The sequence below is a fragment of the Pelodiscus sinensis genome, chromosome 1 (genome assembly GCF_049634645.1).
Source record: "Pelodiscus sinensis isolate JC-2024 chromosome 1, ASM4963464v1, whole genome shotgun sequence".
Taxonomy (NCBI): Eukaryota; Metazoa; Chordata; order Testudines; family Trionychidae; genus Pelodiscus; species Pelodiscus sinensis.
The window spans coordinates 236293791-236313328 of record NC_134711.1 but is presented as its reverse complement, the minus strand read 5'-3'; the positions used below and the strand labels follow the sequence as shown (position 1 = coordinate 236313328).

Genomic DNA, 19538 nt, shown 5'->3' with positions numbered 1-19538 from the left:
ACCTTTTCAGGAGATGGGGTTACCCTGTAGTAGACTTGTTTGCAATGCACATCAATTCCAAATGCCCTAGTGTTGTTCCAGGACAGGCATTGGACCACAATCTCTCGGAGATGCGTTTGCAATAACTGGGAATTCCCACTGGCTTATGCATTTCCACCTATGCTTCTAATACATTAAACGGTAATAAAGGTCAAACAGGAGGCAACAAGGGTCATACTCATAGCCCCCAATTGGCCAAGACAAATTTGGTACCCTACCATACTCCAACTCAGCACACATCAGCCGTACAAGTTTCCCCCGGTACCTGACTCAAGACAGGGGACGTATACCACACTCTGGGCTATATATACTAAACCTGTGAACCTGAATACTTGTTGGCTCTCACACAAAGAGCTAATGCAGTCTCAAAGGTCAGACACATCCTAATTAATTCCAGGAAACCCACTACTATACAAACTTACCTGCAGAAGTGGGCCAGTTTTGCAGCCTGGAATTCGGCTCGAGCACAGGATTCACTCAGTGGGGATTTTGACGTACTAGAATATATCCTTCACCTGTTAGACACAGGACTATCAATTAGTTCCATCAACATACACTTAGCTATATTAGCGATTCATCCATCCATACAAGGGTATTCCATTTTCCCCCCATCTGTGCATTAAGAGATTCCGCAAAGGGATACAAAACCTGTATCCACTGCATATAGAGAGCCAGTGCCAGAGCCAGACCTGAACCTCGTGCTGGATTCAATCACGATCTGCTTGCAACTACACCTATCGATGAAAGTAGCCTTTCTCATTGTGATAATATCAGCCAGGAGAGTGGGAGAGTTAGCAGCACTCATGGCGGACCCACTGTACATCGTATTCCACAAGGACAAGGTTGTCCTTAGAACCCATCTGAAATTCCTCCCCAAGATACCTACCTCATTCCATTGTAACAAACCGATATACCTACCTGTGTTCTTCCTGAAACCACATGAGGACAGCAACCAGGAAGTGCTGCATACTCTGGATGTATGCAGGGCATTAGTCTTTTACCTGGAACGCAGAAAAGACTTCTGAAGAACACCCAGACTATTCCTGTCTTGCGCAGACGGGTCCAGAGGTCAACCTGTCTCCAAACAGCAAATATCCAAATGGATTTCTACATGAATACAGTTGGCATACTCCCAGAGAAACAGTCAGCCACCGACAGTTACACGGGTGCACTCCACGAGAGCAGTATCTACCACAACCACTTTCCTTAAGAGCCTACCCATAGACATTATTTGGAAAGCAACATGGGGTTCGGCCAATACTTTTGCTCAACATTACGCTATTCAGACCTTTCAGGACTCTGGCACTAGATGTGGACGTACGGTCCTGTCCAATATCCAGTCCTGCATCACGGAGCACCCACCTCGAAGCAGGAACACTGCTGCGTAGTCATCTAAATGGAGCACAGGACCCTCAAAGAAGTAGGGAGGGTTACTCACCTAGTTCAGTCACGGGAGTTCGATATTTGCCCCGGGGGTGCTCCATACCCTCCTCCCCTCTGCTCCGGGCTAACACAGTCCAGCGTAGAAAAGAAACGGAGGGAACAGCCACTGGCGTGTCTCTAACTGTCAGTCGGGGCGATTGCGCAATAGCACAGCATGTGTGGGCAGCCGGGGAACTGATAGCAAAGATCTCCAGGCCGTGTGCATAGTGATGCTGACACACCCTAAGTGGAGCACTCATGGGGACACATCTTGAAGAACTCCAGTTACTGCACAAGGTGAGTAACCTTCCCTTTATGACTGTTACAAGATGATTAAAATAGACATAAAATCTGAGGACAGTTGTAAAACAAAATCTGAGCATACTTTAATCAACTATACATCAGCAACAGACCATCTTTTAAAGATATTTTTAAAGTGTTCTTTGATGGTAGGGCTATTCCATGTGACCATGACAAAATAATCAGATGAATCTTTTTAATAAATATACTTTTAATAAAAATGTTTGTAGTCCAGAAATATATTCATATTTATAATTTTAAAATCTGCTTTAATAGTTAAATAGTTTTATTTTACTACAAATAAATTGTGCTATAATTCCTTAATTGACCATGTGGTTTATAGCTTTTGTGTTTCAGCATCATTAATGTGAAAGTGGTTAGAGTGGAGACACATTCTGAAGCTGTTTTACTGCTTTTGGCTTCAGGGGTAACTACAGTTTTTACAAGAGATATCAATTGGTCTTACTTTAATTAGGAAATAACTTGTGTAATAGCTGCCCACTTTGCCAAAAGCAAAGAAAAGGTAATGCTGGCAGGAAACTATTCATTAGTAAAATAATGGATTTTCTGTTCAAAATCCTTGTTTGTTAATAAAACTTTTGTTAAATTTCCTATAATAAAAAACTAAAACCTATTTACATCACATTTCGAGCAGCCAGTACTATATTCTTTGTTCAAACATGCATGTGTTTAAGATCTTTTTCTAAACACCGTAAAACATTTTTTCATTTTAATTTAAATTTTTTGACAGACTACAGTGAAATGCTACATGCTAGATTAGATGTGAACGTTTGGTTGCCCAGAGAATAAATTTTATATATGATTGGTAATTCTCTAGCATTTGACAACTTTACATTTTAATATAGCTTTATATACAGGCAGTCCCCGGGTTACGTACAAGATAGGGACTGTAGGTTTGTTCTTAAGTTGAATCTGTATGTAAGTCGGAACTGGCATCCAGATTCAGCCGCTGCTGAAACTGATCAATTTCAACAGCGGCTGAATCTGGACACCAGTTCCGACTTACATACAGATTCAACTTAAGAACCCCAGGCATCCCCAAGTCAGCTGCTGCTGAAACTGATCAGCAGCTGATTCCTGGAAGCCTGGGGCAGAGCAACTCTGCCTCGGGCTTCCTGTAGTCAGCCGCTGGTCAGTTTCAGCAGCGGCTGACTTGGGGACGCCTGGGGCAGAGCAACTCAGGTGCTGCTGGGTTGGTCCAGTAGCGCGGCCACTCCTCGGCACTACTGGACCAACCCAGCAGCACCCCATCTGCTCTGCCCCAGGCGTCCTGATTCAGCCGCTGCTGAAACTGATCAGCAGCAGCTGAATCAGGACTCCTGGGGCAGAGCAGCTAGGGTGCTGCCGAGTTGGTCCAGTAGCGCCAAGGAGCAGTGCTGCGGGACCAACCGGCAGCGCCCCACCTGCTCTACCACAGGCCCCGGGCTTTGCTCCACGTCTCCCTGGTCTGCTGGGGGGGGCACTAGCTGCGTTCCCCCCGCCCCCAGCAGACCAGGGAGACGTGGAGCAAAGCGGCGGAGGACCCAGGCCGGACCGCGGCACTTCCAGATCAGCTGGGAGCGCCGCGGGTCCAGCCCGGGTCTTCCGCCGCTTTGCTCAGCGTCTCCCTGGTCTGCTGGCTTCCCCAGCAGACCAGGGAGACGGGGAGCAGCTTTTCTCGCTCTGGAGGAGGCGGGCGGCGGGACCAGGCGTCCCGCCGCTCCAGTCCTCCGGGGCAAGAAAATCCCCATTCGTAACTGCGGATCCAATGTAAGTCGGATCCGCGTAACTCGGGGACTGCCTGTACTGTAATAGAAATCAGTTAGCCATGAAAACAAATGTAAGACTTTTCTGAATAGAGAAAATGCCATTTAACAACCTTCTGGGATTTGTGATATGTTTTAATTATAGTAACTTGAAACTCTTGTAGTCATGACGTCAAATGATGAAGGCTTGCCAGCTGTGTTGGGTTCTAAATGAATGATTGCAATACATAATTTGATATGGGTAATTTTAATTTCAGTAAAGGATTGTATGGTATTTGAAGAGAATTATGGGATATATGTAAAATGTTCAGAAGCAAAGTCAAGAATTGCTTATATCTTGTTTCATATCAAGAATTAAAATATCTCAAAAATCCTCTTATGGCCCATAAAGGTTGGACCTTCTTGATCCAGCACCCTCGAGTCCTGATCAGTCCTGAATGAGGGAATTTGCTGGACCAGAGGAGGTCGCCTGGCTGAGCCGCCAGGCCCTGATCCCCCTACTGCTAGCCTGACCCGGCTGCCATGGGTTCCCGACCGTGGCTTGTTCCTCAACCAGAGCGCCCATCTGTGGTCCTGCCAGCAGGACTATGAATTTTGATGGACCAGAGAGTCCTGGTTTAGGGAGGCACAACTAAGGATGTAATAGTGTAGTCAATTACCTTGTAAGCAAAAGCTTATAAGTTAATGCTAGAAACTACACACATTTCCCTCCTCCCTCCCCCGCCAGTACATTTTTAGCAAGCTGACCAGTAACCCAGCTCAGTCCTAGCTCGCGCCAGGTCCGGGACCTACTCCCACTGCAGCTCTGCATTTAAAGTGTATTAGGAGCTAGGTGGGCAGGCAGCCCAGCTCAGTTCCAGCTTATACTGGGTCTGGGAGCTCAGCCTCCTCGCAGACAGGGGCTGCTGTCACCCTGCACTGCTGCCTCTGTATCAGAGGTAGCAGCACGGGGCGACAGGTAGCCGGTCTGCAAGGGGAGCTGGTTTTTAAACTGGCTCCCCTTCTGGACCAGCACCCACCTGACTCCTTGTGCTGCTGCCTCTGATACATAGGCAGCAGCGTGGAGTGGCAGGGGGCTCCTCAGGAGTGGGGCCGGAGCGCACTTGCTGCTCCCCTACTCCCGGGGACTATATCTAATTTAATAAATGCTCTCTTCTGCCTGTCTCTGGCAGATATAATTAGCAGCAAAGTAAAGGTAGCAAAATACTATTTTCTATGCAGCACCCAAAGATGCTTGTAAAATTCCTACCAGAATACCAAGTGTAAGACAATTTACAGAGAATGCTTTTCTTAAATTTTCCAGTTCCTCTCCCACCCCAAGCATCAGTAGCATCATGATTGGTTCAGAGTTATGCTGCCATTCACTTTTAGTGAGATAATGCTGGCTCAAATAGAATTAAACTTCTACAATAGTTTGCCACATATAATAGGATCTTTTTTCATTTGGAGGTGGCTGCAGGGAGCTGTTGCATTTTATCTCCTTCCAATGTCTTTATGACTAGCTACAAATATGTATATGTGGCAACATACTTTAATAAGTAGCAAGATGTTCTTTCCACACATTGGTTATAAAATGAAACATAAAGTACCTTTTCATGAAGATTTTTCATATACTTTGATTTTTTTCCCAATCTTAAATGTGATTCGTATGCTGTTGAATTGAAAATATGGTTTCTGAATTACTGTGTAATTAAGTATCAGAGGGAAAGACGTGTTAGTCTGAATCTGCAAAAGCGGAGGGGAGCCCTGTGGCACCATGCATCTGACAAAGTGGGTCTTTACCCACGAAAGATTATGCTCCAACACTTCTGTTAGTCTATAAGGTGCCACAGGACTCCTCATCGCTTGTATAATTAAGATTGTTATTGTGAAGATTTGGTCCATTCTGTCATCTTGCAAGTATGAAGCAATAACTTATTTATATTGTATAGCCACCAAAACGCTTTGAGGATGGGTCTTGTGCTAGTCACAATACAAGCCTAATACAGTGATAGTACTTGCACTAGAGAACTTATTAATATGCTCTATATTTAAATTTAACAGGAAGTATGAAGAAGCATTAGAATACCATCGTCAGGCCTTAGTATTGATTCCTCAGAATGCTTCCACTTACTCTGCCATTGGATACATACACAGTCTAATGGGCAATTTTGAAAGTGCAATTGACTATTTTCATACGGTATGTATATGGTTTAAATGAGGGAAGTGCTGATCACAGCTCCATAAGTAAGGTTAAATTTTATTTGTGTACTTAAAACAAATTAATTGTCTTGTGTATGAAAAGTGCAATGTAGCCTTCCCCACATTCCAGCCCTTATTCTTTTTTATATAGAATACATTTTCTGAGCATTCACAGGTAAAACCTATTACTTAAATATAAATAATATTAAAAGGATCCCTTAAAAAATGTGTGTCAGAAAACTGGCCAATCGAATTGTGCTGGGCTTGGGGGTAGTGCATGACACTCTCCCCTCTCCTCCTCCTCCCCCTTTCCCCCCAGCTCCTGGGCTCATAGCTGTTCGAAGACAAAGTGCCCAGCAGCCACTTTTCTGAGAAGCATGCTGGAGGAGGAAGCAAGGGTGGGGGCAGGCAGGGAGCCTTCCTGAGGCTCCCTGCTGCAACTGTGGGCCGGGTATTTTGCCCAGCCCTGGTATAATCTAATTAATTTTGACTTCTGTTAATCTTTGTCAGTTAAAGAAGCAGCAGGATATTTTTTTGTTGTTGTTCCTTTGTTGGAAGTGGGGGGCTCATTTTATAGTGAAGATTGTGTGTTGTTCTATAATAACAATCTGCAGCAGCAACTAAAGTAAATGACAAGAAAAAAACTGAAGTTGTTATAATGCTATGTTACAAATATCTGTTTCTCCTGTTGAATATTCTGTACTCTCTCTCTGCTTTTTACAGGCCCTTGGTCTTAGGAGGGATGACACATTTTCAGTCACCATGCTTGGACATTGTATAGAAATGTATATTGGTGATTCTGAAGCTTACATTGGTAAGTATATCATTTGTCATTATGTATAGTAAAATTATGAAAAGCATTAACTTTTTTTTTTTACTAATCACAAAAAAGATCCTCTAGTGTTACATGTACGATACAAACCCGTGAGTCTTATGTTAGGATCAGAAAAGAAAAAATTGGGCCAAGATTTCCCCCCTCCCCCTCCTACACACACACATAGCGGGCATTAAAGACTTCACTGTTCCACTATGGAGGAGATTTTTCTCCAGTAAACACTGGTTGAATGTTGGCACCATCTGAAAAACTAGTTACTGATGCTACAAATAATGGCTTTTAGGGTTGTTTATGTTAGGGTCTATTTTTAATAATCATTCAGAGCACTCACAATATACATGTTATTATACAAAATGGTTAAAGACAGGACACAAAATGATTCAGGTAAAGGGACAAGTATGGACAAAGTAGGGAAGGAAGGAAGTCTAATGTAAAAAAGGAATTCAGGACAGTTGACAGTTTTTTTTAAAAAAATAACATTATTAATAGCACAAAAGCATAGGAAACGTAGGAAGTATGATAAGGGAGCACTCTGGCTGAACCAGAAGATGTTCAGAGACTTGAAAGTCAGTGCCATACAAAAAATGGAAACCAGGTTAAATTTCAATGGACAAATTTAAAAACAAAAATCCCACAAGCATGTAGGGATGATATTAGAAAGGCCAAGGCACAAAATGAGATTAAATTCGATAGGGACATCCTGGTTAACTAGAAAACAGTTTAATACTTTAGAATCAAGAGGAAAATCAAGGACAGGGTAGGCCCATTGGTTAATCAGAAGAACAACAGAAAACGCAACAATGGCCATAATGTTAAATGCCTTGTTTGTTTTCAGTTTTAAGTGGTTGGGTAATTAACATAGTGAACATCTGTGTAAATGGGGTAGGATCTGAAGTGAAAATAGGAAAATAATAAGTTAAGAATTACTTAGGTTAAATGCCTTTAAATTGGCAGGGCCTGACTTAAATACATCCTGGAATACTTAGGAAACTGGCTGAAGAGATCACTGAAAACTTGTGGAGGACAGAAGATACACCCAAGAAATGGAGAAGGGCAGATATTATACCTGTCTATAAAAAGGGGAATAAGAACAAGCCAGAAAATGTATAGACCAGTCAGCTTAACTTTGGTACACAGAAAAATAATGCATCATGCAGTCAACATGGATTTATCACACATGAATCCTGTCAAATTAACTCAGTATCCTCTTGCAAAAGTCTTGTGAATGGAGGAAGCCGTAGATGCGATGTGTCTCAACTTTAATAAAGCTTTTTGTACAGCCTTTTGTGACCTCATGAAAGAAACTAAAGAAATATAGTCTAGATTAATATATAAGGGAGGGACATACCTGGCTGAAAAACTTAAGTTATCAGAGGCTTACAATCAAGTTGGAAGGGCATATCAAGTGAAATGCCACGAGGATCTGTCATGAGTTAATTTCTGTTCGCTATCTTTATAAACAATTTGAATAAAAGCAAAGATAATACAAATTTTGGAGGTGATATCAAACTAGGAGTGGATGCAAGCACTTTGGAGGACATGATTAGAATTGAAAATGATCTTGACAAACTGGAGGAATGGCCTGAAATAAATAGGATGTAATTCAATAGATACAAATGTTAGGGAAGGAATAATCATTTGCACAAATACAAAATGGGAACTAACTGCCTGGGAAGAATACTGCAGGAAACTAGTGGTTATAGTGGCTCACAAATTAAATAATGAGGAGACAGCGTAATGCTATTACAAAAAACCCCAAATATTCTGGGATGTTTTAGCATGAGTTTTGTAAGCAAGTAATAAGCAGTAATTCTTCTTCAAAAGGTGTTCCTGGGGGTGCTCCATATTAAGTGCTGAGTGTCCCAACTCCTCTCAATGGATTTTTCTCTAGCAGTGCACTGGGGGCTGCGCATGCGGTACACGTGGGCCTCAGTTCCTTTCTACCATCCCCTGCTTCGGACAGAAATCTTCAGTGCTCTCGCAAAGAATTTCTCTTCACACTTTATTTGCTCATAGTTGGTTAGGATTAGGTTTATTAGTCATTGTTGTTACTGTTCATTAGTGTTTAAAAAAAAAGAAGAAGAAGAAGAAAAAAAGACTCTGACCTTGAAATGCTCTCTTTGAGCATGGGCTCACCTGGCTTCAAACGCTGTGTGCTGTGCAACAACGCAATACCAGCCACTGATAGAGAGGATAAATGTGTCAAGTGCCTGGGACATTCACACACTCAGAAAGATTGCCCACATTGCACAAAGCTGAAAATGTGGATGCACAAGGATAGAGAGCTCCAGCTTAAAATGCTGCTGACTGACAAGGGCAAACAACATGCTTCTGACCCGGGCTCGGGACAGAGTACTATATCAAAAAAGGACAGGTCCCCATAGCCCTTAAAAAGAAGGGCAAGCTTGCTGCCTCACCATTCGCCAAAAAGGCATTCTGAGGGAAATAAATCAGATTACTCTGATAAAAAACGTCTCAGCACGTTTGACCAGCCAGGTACCTCGGGTGAGCAGTGCAATAATCTTAAAAGCACAAAAAAGACTGCCCTCACAGAGGCAACAGACCATGTCATGCCTGCCTCTCACATTGCAGTACCGAGCACGTCACCGGAGTTCCTCACAGGGCACCCACTCGGCACCCCTCCGTTGCCTGGGGCAACCCCTCCACTGCTGCATCGCAGGCAGTACTCTTTCAGCCAGCAGAGAACTCCTCTCATTAACTAAAGGGAACACAAGGATCTGGCAATCTCTTCTACACTGCATTCTCCTTTTCTGAGTGAGAACAAATATCTTCACTCTCCATTCTCCAATTACTCTGAGTCCCCCTTCTCCCTCTCAAGGGACGAGGAAGAAGATTTAGCTGCCTTTTCACTTCAGCCATATGCAGAAGGCTCAATAATATCTAATTATCAGGTGCAGGCAGATTTTGTCAGAGCACAAATGGCTCCCTGAGCGCCTTACCTCTGGATGCCACCACCTATGCCTTACCCATCACAATGGCAAATGTTCAGTCCATGCCCTCAGCAACATAGGAAGAGGGCAACATATGGTGAAACCTCGCTTGCCTCTTAACCCAATCACCCTATATGTCCATGGGGGGGAATGAGAGTGAAAACCAATATTCCCCAATCTCGACTTCGGCAACTTTCGCCCACACAAATTCAATTTCAGGGATGGAGGAGGCAGTCCTACCACCATCCTCTAATAACAGAGATGAGGTTTCCTCTTTTCGGGATCTCTTTAAAAGAGTCAGAAATGATTTGAATATCCCTATGGAAGAAGTTCAGGACTCTCACCATGAACTTACCAACACCCTCCAGTTAACTTCATCCACAAAGATAGCGCTGCCTATCAATTCAGCCATATTTTAATCTACTAAAACTCTGTGGCAAATACCTGCCTCCATCCCACCTACATGCAAAAAAGAAGATTGAAAATACTATGTTCCCCTCCTCTTACCCCCCCCCCCCCCAAGGTCTCTGAATTTCTTTACATACCCTCCACGCAACTCCTTATAGTGGATGATGCACAGCAGAGAAATAAAAAACAGAACCGATCCACTCCATCTGAGAAGGACAATACATGATTCATTCGGCAGGAAGGTTTATGCTTTGGCTACACTTCAAATGAGAGTAGCGTACTATGCTGCTTTACTCAGTAAATACGATTTTAACAACTACGCAAAGCTTAACACTTTTATTGAAGACATCCCTGATAATAAAAAGACACAAAGCTATCATGTCTGAAGGACAGACAGAGTCGCACATAGAGTTGCAATCCATACTTAACGCAGCAGATATAGCCACAAGGACAACGGCTACAGCCGTGACTAGGAGACCGGTCTCATGGTTCAACTCTTCTGCTTTTCCCCACCAAGTCCAACCATCAGTGGAAGTTCTCCTCAGCGAAGACCAATGAAGTACTTCAGTCAATGAAGGATTCCAGGGCTATACTACACTCACTGGGTATCCAAAAACCTGTAACGAGACCAAGACAATACAGATACCAGAGATCAAGGTACTCACAACCCACTTATTACCAGAAGCAAGACGACCTGCCATACCAACAGCACGGGTGAAATAGACAAAGACATCGTCCTCAGAGTAACCACCCCAACTGTTGGTCCCAATGCAATAAGCAAATTTGAAACAGCAGTCGAGAGACACAAAACCACATCACCTACCCCAGAGCTTCAAAATGTATTAAAACTATTCCACTTTTGTTTACCATTTCTATAAAACTGGAAAACTATTACCTCTGACAAGTGGGTAATACAAACTATCTCCTTTGGTTACACCAACCCTTTCCTCTCTCTCCCCCCACTCCACCCCATCCCTCTTCAGGGACCCCTCTAATGAGACCATATTACAACAAGAGGTGGATCATCTGCTCCAATTAGGGGCAATAGAGCCAGTTCCCTCGGCGTTTCACTAAACTGGTTTCTACTCACACTATTTCCTCATAGAAAAGAAGTCAGGCGGGTAGAGACTGTTCCATGATCTTGGATTGCTAAACAAATACATAAAAAAACAGAGATTCAGAATGGTCATTCTGGCCACCATTATCCCAATTCTGGAGGTTGGTGAATGGTTTTCGTCCCTCAACTTACAGGATGCGTCCTTCCATATATCGATTTGACCGACTCTCAGACATTTCCTTTGTTTTATCTTTCATCTCCAGCATTACCAATACTCAGTCCTACTTTTCAGACTCGCCACAGCATCCAGGGTATTTTCCAAGGTGTTAGCACTCGTCACCGCTCATCTCAGGAAATGTGGAGTCACCATATATCCTTACTTAGATGATTGCCTTATCAAAGCAAGGACTGAACACAAGTTCCACCAGCATACCCTCATAGTCCTAAGTTGTCTTTGTTCTTTAGTGCTCCTGGTAAACCATGGCAAATCAATGCTTACGCCTTCCCAAACCATCCAATTTATTGGAACTCGCCTCAGTTTCATCACAGCCAGAGTGTCTTTGCCTACCAATAGATTAATCCACATCTGTCAACTGCACAATCTCTCCAAGAGATGCCCTCAGTAATGGTTCACAACTGCTTACAACTTTTAGGTCACATGGCATTGTGCAATCCCGTGGTGACCAATGCACAACTATTTGAGATGTCTCCAAGCCTGGCCCAATGGAGGAGGAGGATGACCTACCTCAGTCGGATACGGATGATCCATCACCATCTCCTTAGTCATCCTCATCCCCTGATGAAGTGGTCTTCCCTTCTTCCTCTCTACTGACAGATGACCTGAAACGATTCCAGGAGTTGTTTAAAAGGGGTTGCACACACTCACAAGACATTGTGTTGCAAGAAGTACAAGAAAAATAGCACAAGTTACTGCAAATACTGCAACCCTCCTCTTCTTCAAAAATTACCCTGTCTATCAACGAGGTTATAATGGAACCATATGAGACCATATGGCAAACACTAGCCTTTATTTCCCCTACTAATAGAAGGGCGAATAAAAAATATTTTGTACCAACCAAGGGAATGGATTTTCTTTTTTCTGATCCCCAGCCCAATTCATTGGCTGTGGATATGGTTCACCATCAGTCTGGACAACTGCAATTCCTATTTACTCCACAAGACAAGGAGCATAAAAGACTGGATTTATTCAGACAAAAGGTCTACTCTTCCATGACCTTGCCATTCCGGATTTCAAACTATACAGCCCTCCTCACTAACTTTGATCATGCCAGTTACACAAGGCTACAGGTGCTCATCAATGATCTCCCAGAACAGAAAAGACCACAGCTCCAATCCATCATGCAGGAGGGCCAGTCTGTCACCCAAACTGCCCTGTAGGCTTCAACAGACGTGGTAGTTGCTACTGTCAATGATAGCCACAGCCATTGTTGAGTACCCATATTTCCTGGCTTCAGTCATCAGGAATTCCTCATAAACTTCAGACCACAGTGGAGGACCTTCCTTTTGATGGAAATCAGCTATTCATTGCCAAAACAGATGAGGTCCTCCATTCGATGAAGGATTCTCATACAATCCTTTGCACGTTGAGCACAGACACCCCACTCAACAAAAAAAGATGGTACACATCTTATCAAAGGCCATGAGACAACTCCTTCCACAGACAACAACAAAGACCGTTCGAGCAAAAATCTGAGCACCAATCAAGCAGAAGAAGTCAACATACCCAGACTACAGCACTGCAACTGTCAACCTCAAAGCTGCAATTTTGAAGGGGTGGTCGAGTTTCTGAGTGACCTCCCCCTAGAACCAACACAGTCATCCCACCTCTTTAGTCACCAGTGGGGCCCTTATCACTATGGGCCAATGGTTCCTTGAGATCGTAAGATCAGGCTCTATTATCCCTTTCCTGTCTGTCCCCTCCCCACCGCCCTTCCCATCCCTCTTCAGGGACCCTTCTTACCTATTACAAGCAGAGGTGCAAAATCTAATCAGCTTGGGGGCTGTAGAACCTGTTCCCCCATATTTCCACAGGAGAGGGTTCTACTCAAATTATTTCCTTATGCAAAAGAAGACAGGAGGTTGGAGGTCCATCTTAGATCTCAGGAAACTGAACAAGTTCCTCTGCAACCACAAATTCAGGAGAGTGATATTGGGCATTCTAATACCAGCGTTGGACAAGGGGGACTGGTTCTCAGCCCTCAACTTTCAAGATGCCCATTTTCACATATACATCCACCCTTCTCACAGAACGTTCCTCAGATTCATTGTGGGCAACAATAATTATCAGTACTGTGTCCTACCTTTTGGCTTGTCAGCTTTACCACATGTGTTCTCCAAGACATAAGTGGTGGTAAATATGTTTCTGAGACATCAGGGGGTCATTATATTCCCCTATCTAGATGTCTGCCTAATCAAAAAGGCACCTCTCCACAGCAAATGTTAACTATGCTGAACATTGCTCCGGAGGTCTTCTCCCACTTAGACCTCTTAATAAACCTACAAAAGTCTATTCTAGAGCCTTCCCAGACAATAGAATTTATCAGCGCATTGCTGGATGCCGCCAGAGCCAGGGCCACCCTCTGTTTATCAGTTTTATGCGCTACGTGACCTTATCAACAGTGTTACATGCCCCCTTCACCAATGTTCGGACATGTGTTCAGATTCTAGTGTACATGGCAACCACTATGTATATAGTACGGTTTGAAAGATTCCACTTGCGTTGCTTACAGGGATGGCTAGCAACAATTTACATCTGCAATTGGCACAGTCTAGGCAAATGTGTAACACTTCCTTGGCTAGTAATTACCTCTCTTCGCTGGTGGACATGCCTGCACAATCTTCGACAGAGTACCCTTCCAGCGATGTGATCCATCTTGTCTAATAACCACCAACACATCCCTCACATGATCGGGCACCCACTGTGGTCACCATACAGTCCAAGGCAGGCAGTCACATCACAAAACACATCTGTACATCAACATACTGGAACTCAGAGCTGTTTGCGATGCCTGTCTACATTTACTTCCGATAATTCACAGCAAAACTACTTGTGTCCTCAAGGACAACACACCCTGTATGTTCTACACCAACTTTCAGGGGAGTGCCCAATCATAGAATCATAGAACCATAGAACTGGAAGAGACCTCAGAAGGTCATCAAGTCCAGTCCCCTGCTCTAAGTAGGACCAATCCCTACTAAATCAACCCAGCCACGGTTTTGTCAAGCCGAGACTTAAACACCTCTAGGGATGGAGACTCCACTACTTCCCTAGGTAACCCATTCCAGTGTTATGTATGGAGACAATCAGGTTTTGGAACTGGTGCATAACAAACGACACGATGCTAATGGCAGTGTACCTACCGGGCCATCAGAACATTATGGCAGATACCCTGAGCAGACACTTTTCAGAGCAGCATGAATGGGAGCCCCAGGATCCTCCACCACATATTCCAACAGTGGAGATTCCCATCAGTAGAGCTCTTTATAACCAGAACCTACCACAAATTCCCACACTTTTGCTCTAGGGCAGGAAAGGGTAGGAACTCCCTGGGAGATGCCTTTTTTACCATGGGCAGCTCCACTTCTGTATGTCTTCCCACCAATTCCCTTGGTCCCCAGGGTAATTCTGAAGATATGCACAGATCATGCAACGGTGATTCTCATTGCCCCATCCTGGCCCAGATAATTGTGGTTCTCTTACCTCCAGTAGTACCTCTCAATCCGAGAGCCAATACCTCTCCTACCTATTCTGGCCCAACATCAGGGACACTCTGCCACCCCAATCACTGAATACTTAGGCTCACCACTGACTCCTCTATGGTTCCAACATGAAGAACTTACCTGTTCTGAGAGAGTGAAGCAGATTCTATTGAATAAGTGTTGTCCCTTAACAAGATGTACTTACCAGAACAAATGTCTGCAACGTCAACTCCAGTCTACTACCACCTCTATACCTATTGTCCTCGAATATCTCATTGACCTTAGTGAGGCAGGATTTTCCATCAGCTCCATAAAAGTTCACCTGTCTGCCATCACAGTCTTTTACAGCCTAGTGGATGATGTTTCCGTGTTTGCTTACCCCATCATGAAACATTTCCTTTCTGACCTATGAAATACGCATCCTGATATACGACCACGCCTACCACTATGGAACCTGGTTATTGTCTTGAATACCCTGACAAGACCTCCCTTCAAGCCTCTAGCAACTTCCTTCTTCCAGCATATCACTATTAAAAAAGCATTTTTAGTAACGAACATGTCAGCCAGATGAGTAAGGGAGAGTGCAGCCTTGATGGCGGACCTGCCTCACACAGTCTATTGCAAAGTCAGCCACACCTCCTTTCATATCAATGAGCCTATTTATTTACCCACATTCTGTCCAAAACCTCAAAACTCCATTAGGGAATGAATATTACACACCCTGGATGCGCAACAAGCTGTAGCCTTCTGTCTGAACAGGACAAGACAATTCAGATTATCAAATAGACTTTCTATTTCTACCTCTGGTCCCTCTTAGGAAAGAGCCGTCTCCGCTCAGTGAATATCAAAATGGATATCAACTTGTATACACGCCTGTTACGAGCTTCGCAACAAGTGCTCGCCTCAGGGGGTCACTGCCCATTTCACATGAGCAATGGTGATGTCTGCCACCTTTCTTCACGATGTCCCTCTTGCTGACATCTGCAGAGCGACTACTTGGTCCTCCCATCGTACCTTTGAACAATACTACACATTGCAGCAGGGACCAGTTCCATCTACCTCTGTGGGCATGGTTGTCCTTGCCACCTGTCAGACATGACTCCAAAGCCTGCCTCTGCCTAATGCAGATACTGTTCTTTAGTCACCTGAGTGGAGCACCCACAGGGATGTTACTCGAAGAAGTTACTCAGCCTGTGCAGTAATGATGAATCTTCAAGGTGTGTGTGGCCAATTACCCCCACCATCTTCCCCTCTACTTTGGAGTCTGTTAATGGATTTCCAGTAGAAAAGAAATGGAGGGGGACCCATGCCACGCGTGCAGCTAACAGATAGAATAGCATGAGAAGGGGGGAGGAACGCGTGAGAAGGCTAAGCTAAAAATCTCTGATTGCTGGTGCGAGGATGCACCAACACCTAAGTGGAGTACCCACAGGGACACACATCTCTAAGAACCATCGTTACTGCACAGGGTCAGTAGCTTCTTATATTTCACTGGATTTGTTCATTTTTCCATGGTTACTAGTAGCGATACTACAACATATGAAGCATGTTAATGAGGCTGAAGCCAATTAGGTTTGGCCGTGTGAAAATCAGTTGGAAATGGATTTTCTTTAAATGTTAGGTCTTATTGCACATATAGTCAGGTGATACATTCTAAAGTACTATACTGGTGTAGGCAATTTTTGATGTGGGGGGGGATCTGCTCCAAGAATTTGGTAAGTGGTTAGGGTAAAAAAGCTCCACTTTTTTATATTAATGGAGGGAGTGCCGGGTTAGGGTAGGAATTATGACCAAGGGCAGGGGTGCAGGAGGAGGATGCAGAGGGTTTGGTTTGTGACCTGGGGCAGGGAGTTGGAGTGCTAGAGGAGGTGGGATGCCATGTGCAGGCTCTGTTTGGGAGGCACTTACCATAGATGGCTCGCAGTCAGCCCAGTGGAACCCTCGGGCAGGCTCCCTGCCTTTCACACCCCCCGCACCACTCAACAGGGCCGGTTGCTGAGTCCTATATGTGCATTTTTGCACAGTGTGCTCTTTGGGGTTGGGGCTTCTGCATTTAACAGAAAGAGGTCTTCTAGTAAAAGTGAAGCTGCATATATTGGGATATCTCGGGGGGTTTTAAGACTGGAGATTGACTACTATAGCTAGCTTCTTGCACCACTTCTAGTACACAAAGCATGAAGCTTATGGATTTAGTTGTCTGTGGTCTGTGTGTGTATAAGAAATATGATTATTTGCTGATAAACATTTTCTGAGATGGAAATTCTTGGGAATGTTCATTTGGACAGTAATTAATAACTGTTTATTTTTAGGAACAGAAATTAAGGACAAATTAAGATGTTATGACTTTGATGTACACACTATGAAGACATTGAAGAACATTATTTCACCTCCCTGGGATTTCAGGGAATTTGATATAGAAAGACAAACGCTGGATGAAACTGGTATTGTGACACTGGAAACAACAGATCAAAGGAAAACTACAGATACTACTCGTCCATTAGAAGAAACCTTTGAGATTGAAATGAATGAAAGTGATATGATGTTAGAAACATCAATGTCAGACCATAGTTCATGACTAGCACTGGTACAGATCTCATTTTGTCAAAATGTTTTACATTTTGATTTAGCTTTTTTATTGTCTTGTCATGCATTCAGGAATTTGCTATTTTTATACAAATCCCAGCTCCAATTCACCAGAGAAGTAATGTCTGCTGCCTTAAGACTTATAAAATATTCATTACCAACAGACTATTTCCAGTTTTATTGTTCTACAGAATAATCTTACATAATGGAATAAAAGGTAAAACTCATGTTTTATGTTTTTAGAACCCTGTGACTGCTCTTAAGACTGTGAAACTTTAAACATATGTCCTGAAAATGGAATAGTATATAATATTAATCAAATTGAGTAGCAAAGGGCTACTGTAGAAGTATTCTGGCTTCTGAATTTTCATCGTATCTGTGAGGAACATTTTACCATAGGCCAAAAATAACGCTAGGATTTTGTTGTTAATATATTTTATTCTTTTAAGACAGGAATAATTTACAATGTCCATTATTTTTTTCAGCCTCTATGTGCATTTGTGGAGAGCAATTTTTATCAGTTGAACCTAATTTGCTTATATATTAAATTGATGTCAAATCTTTTTCAGCATGGGTAGTGGATATTATGGTTTCTGTTTTGTCCATTTTTTGATAATCATTTCATCTTTTGTGATCTGTACTGTACTACTGGAACATAAATGTAAGCAGAACGGCTTTGAGAAAATGATCAGGCAACAAATGTGAATGGCACAAGTATTTGGAGTATCATAAATATTTTAATAGGTACATCTGATACAGTTTTCTGAAATGAGTGACATCCTTGAGCTATTGTTTCCCAAAGTTAGCTTGATTATAATCAAGCAAGAATGTGCTGATTATAAGACTGTAGAAATTCTCTCTTACATTTCATTTGGTTATTTTGTCAACATAAAGGAATAACTGATATGTACAATACTGAAAAAAATTCTAAGTACTGTGGTATTTTATCTTTTAATCTCCTTCTGTGTGTCACTATTTCCAATTTAACAAATTTGTGCTTTATGAACACAAATGATTTCTCCATCCAATAAACTAAGTAGGGCCTTTCTGTGCTCCTGCTTAAAATGAATAGGAACCATGTTTTGTATAAACTTCTCCCCTCTTCTCTTCTTCATCCTTAGCACCCTTAAAAATTGTGAAATTTGCGTAGGAGATGGAGTTAAATTTAAGTAGGTTAATTCAGGATAGCTTTTTAAAACTATGTTTTAATGCTTCAAGCTCAGGAATCAGCAAATATACACTACATGTTGTTTTTCCTCAGAAAGAAAGGTGAGTAATCCTCTTTTTAGTCATCAGAATCAAGTAATAATCCTAAATTTAATGTGATACCAATTATAAATCTGGTTTCCAAGCTAGCATAAACATTATGCTGAAATAAAGTCAATAATTTCTGACAGTATCTTTAAAGAAAACAGTAAAACCACTCCACATATCATATGTTTCATAGTTATCAAAGGAAGATGTGAAGAAAACTTCAAAAAGGAACAAACCCTGGAAGACTATTATTAGTACTATTAGTTAAATTCTATATATTGGATAGAATATTGCTCGATCTTTCCATAGCTCTTTATAAAGTTGAGGATATTGATACTTACCTCTTGGTAAGGAACTTTGAGGCTCTACAGATGAAAAACACTAATTACATATACTAGATATTGTTACATCCCTGAGCAGTAGATTGGGTTTATCTGTATGGAGCTTTAAGTTTTTCTCACCTTTTCTGTTGTTGATCTTGTTTTGATTGACTACATACTCAGGTTCTGTGAATCGTGGATTTTATGGGGGAGAAGAATTCCAAAAGTTTGTCAAATTGAGTAGGAAATTGGCCTGAAAAGGAGTTGAAAACTTGTTAGAGCCACTGCTCAGTGGGTTGAACATGGAAACAGCACAGCTGGGGCACCGTATAGAAAAAGTTTTTACACCAGGAGAGCCTGTTGGAGGAAGAGTTGCTAGCTCCTATTTCCTTGGTACCTAGAAACTGTGAAACCTTATCAGTTCAGATAGACAGGAATCTTCTGCTAGGTGAGCATTCTCAGGAAGAGACCCTGAGGTCTGAATCTTGCTTTTCCCCAAAATACATCGGCTTGAAGAGTCAGAATCTTGTTATCTTCAAGATGTGCTACAAGGCCTATCTAGTTTACTAGACTCTCTTTGGAAAGAAGCAGCTGAAAGAGGTGAGGGAAGAAAAGTGGGGATTCTGTGTATAGTTAGTTTTGTTCTGCTGAATGGGTGATATGTACATTTAAAAACTTTCATTTTTCCATGTGACATGAGCA

At 42.6% G+C, this 19538-nt stretch overlaps 1 protein-coding gene across 4 annotated transcripts in view; it reads left to right on the top strand.

Annotated features, from left to right (window-relative positions):
- The window catches only part of CDC16 (cell division cycle 16), a 59251-nt gene extending 40920 nt beyond the window's left edge, over positions 1-18331 (top strand). For all 4 annotated transcript variants that reach the window (XM_006114539.4, XM_075918220.1, XM_075918205.1 and 1 more), the window contains 3 exons: positions 5571-5706; positions 6432-6522; positions 16989-18331. In XM_006114539.4, coding sequence (XP_006114601.1) covers positions 5571-5706; positions 6432-6522; positions 16989-17254 — 493 coding nt within the window. In that variant the 3' untranslated portion in view covers positions 17255-18331. The remainder of the gene's footprint in view (positions 1-5570; positions 5707-6431; positions 6523-16988) is intronic.
- Positions 18332-19538: the final 1207 nt, after the last annotated feature.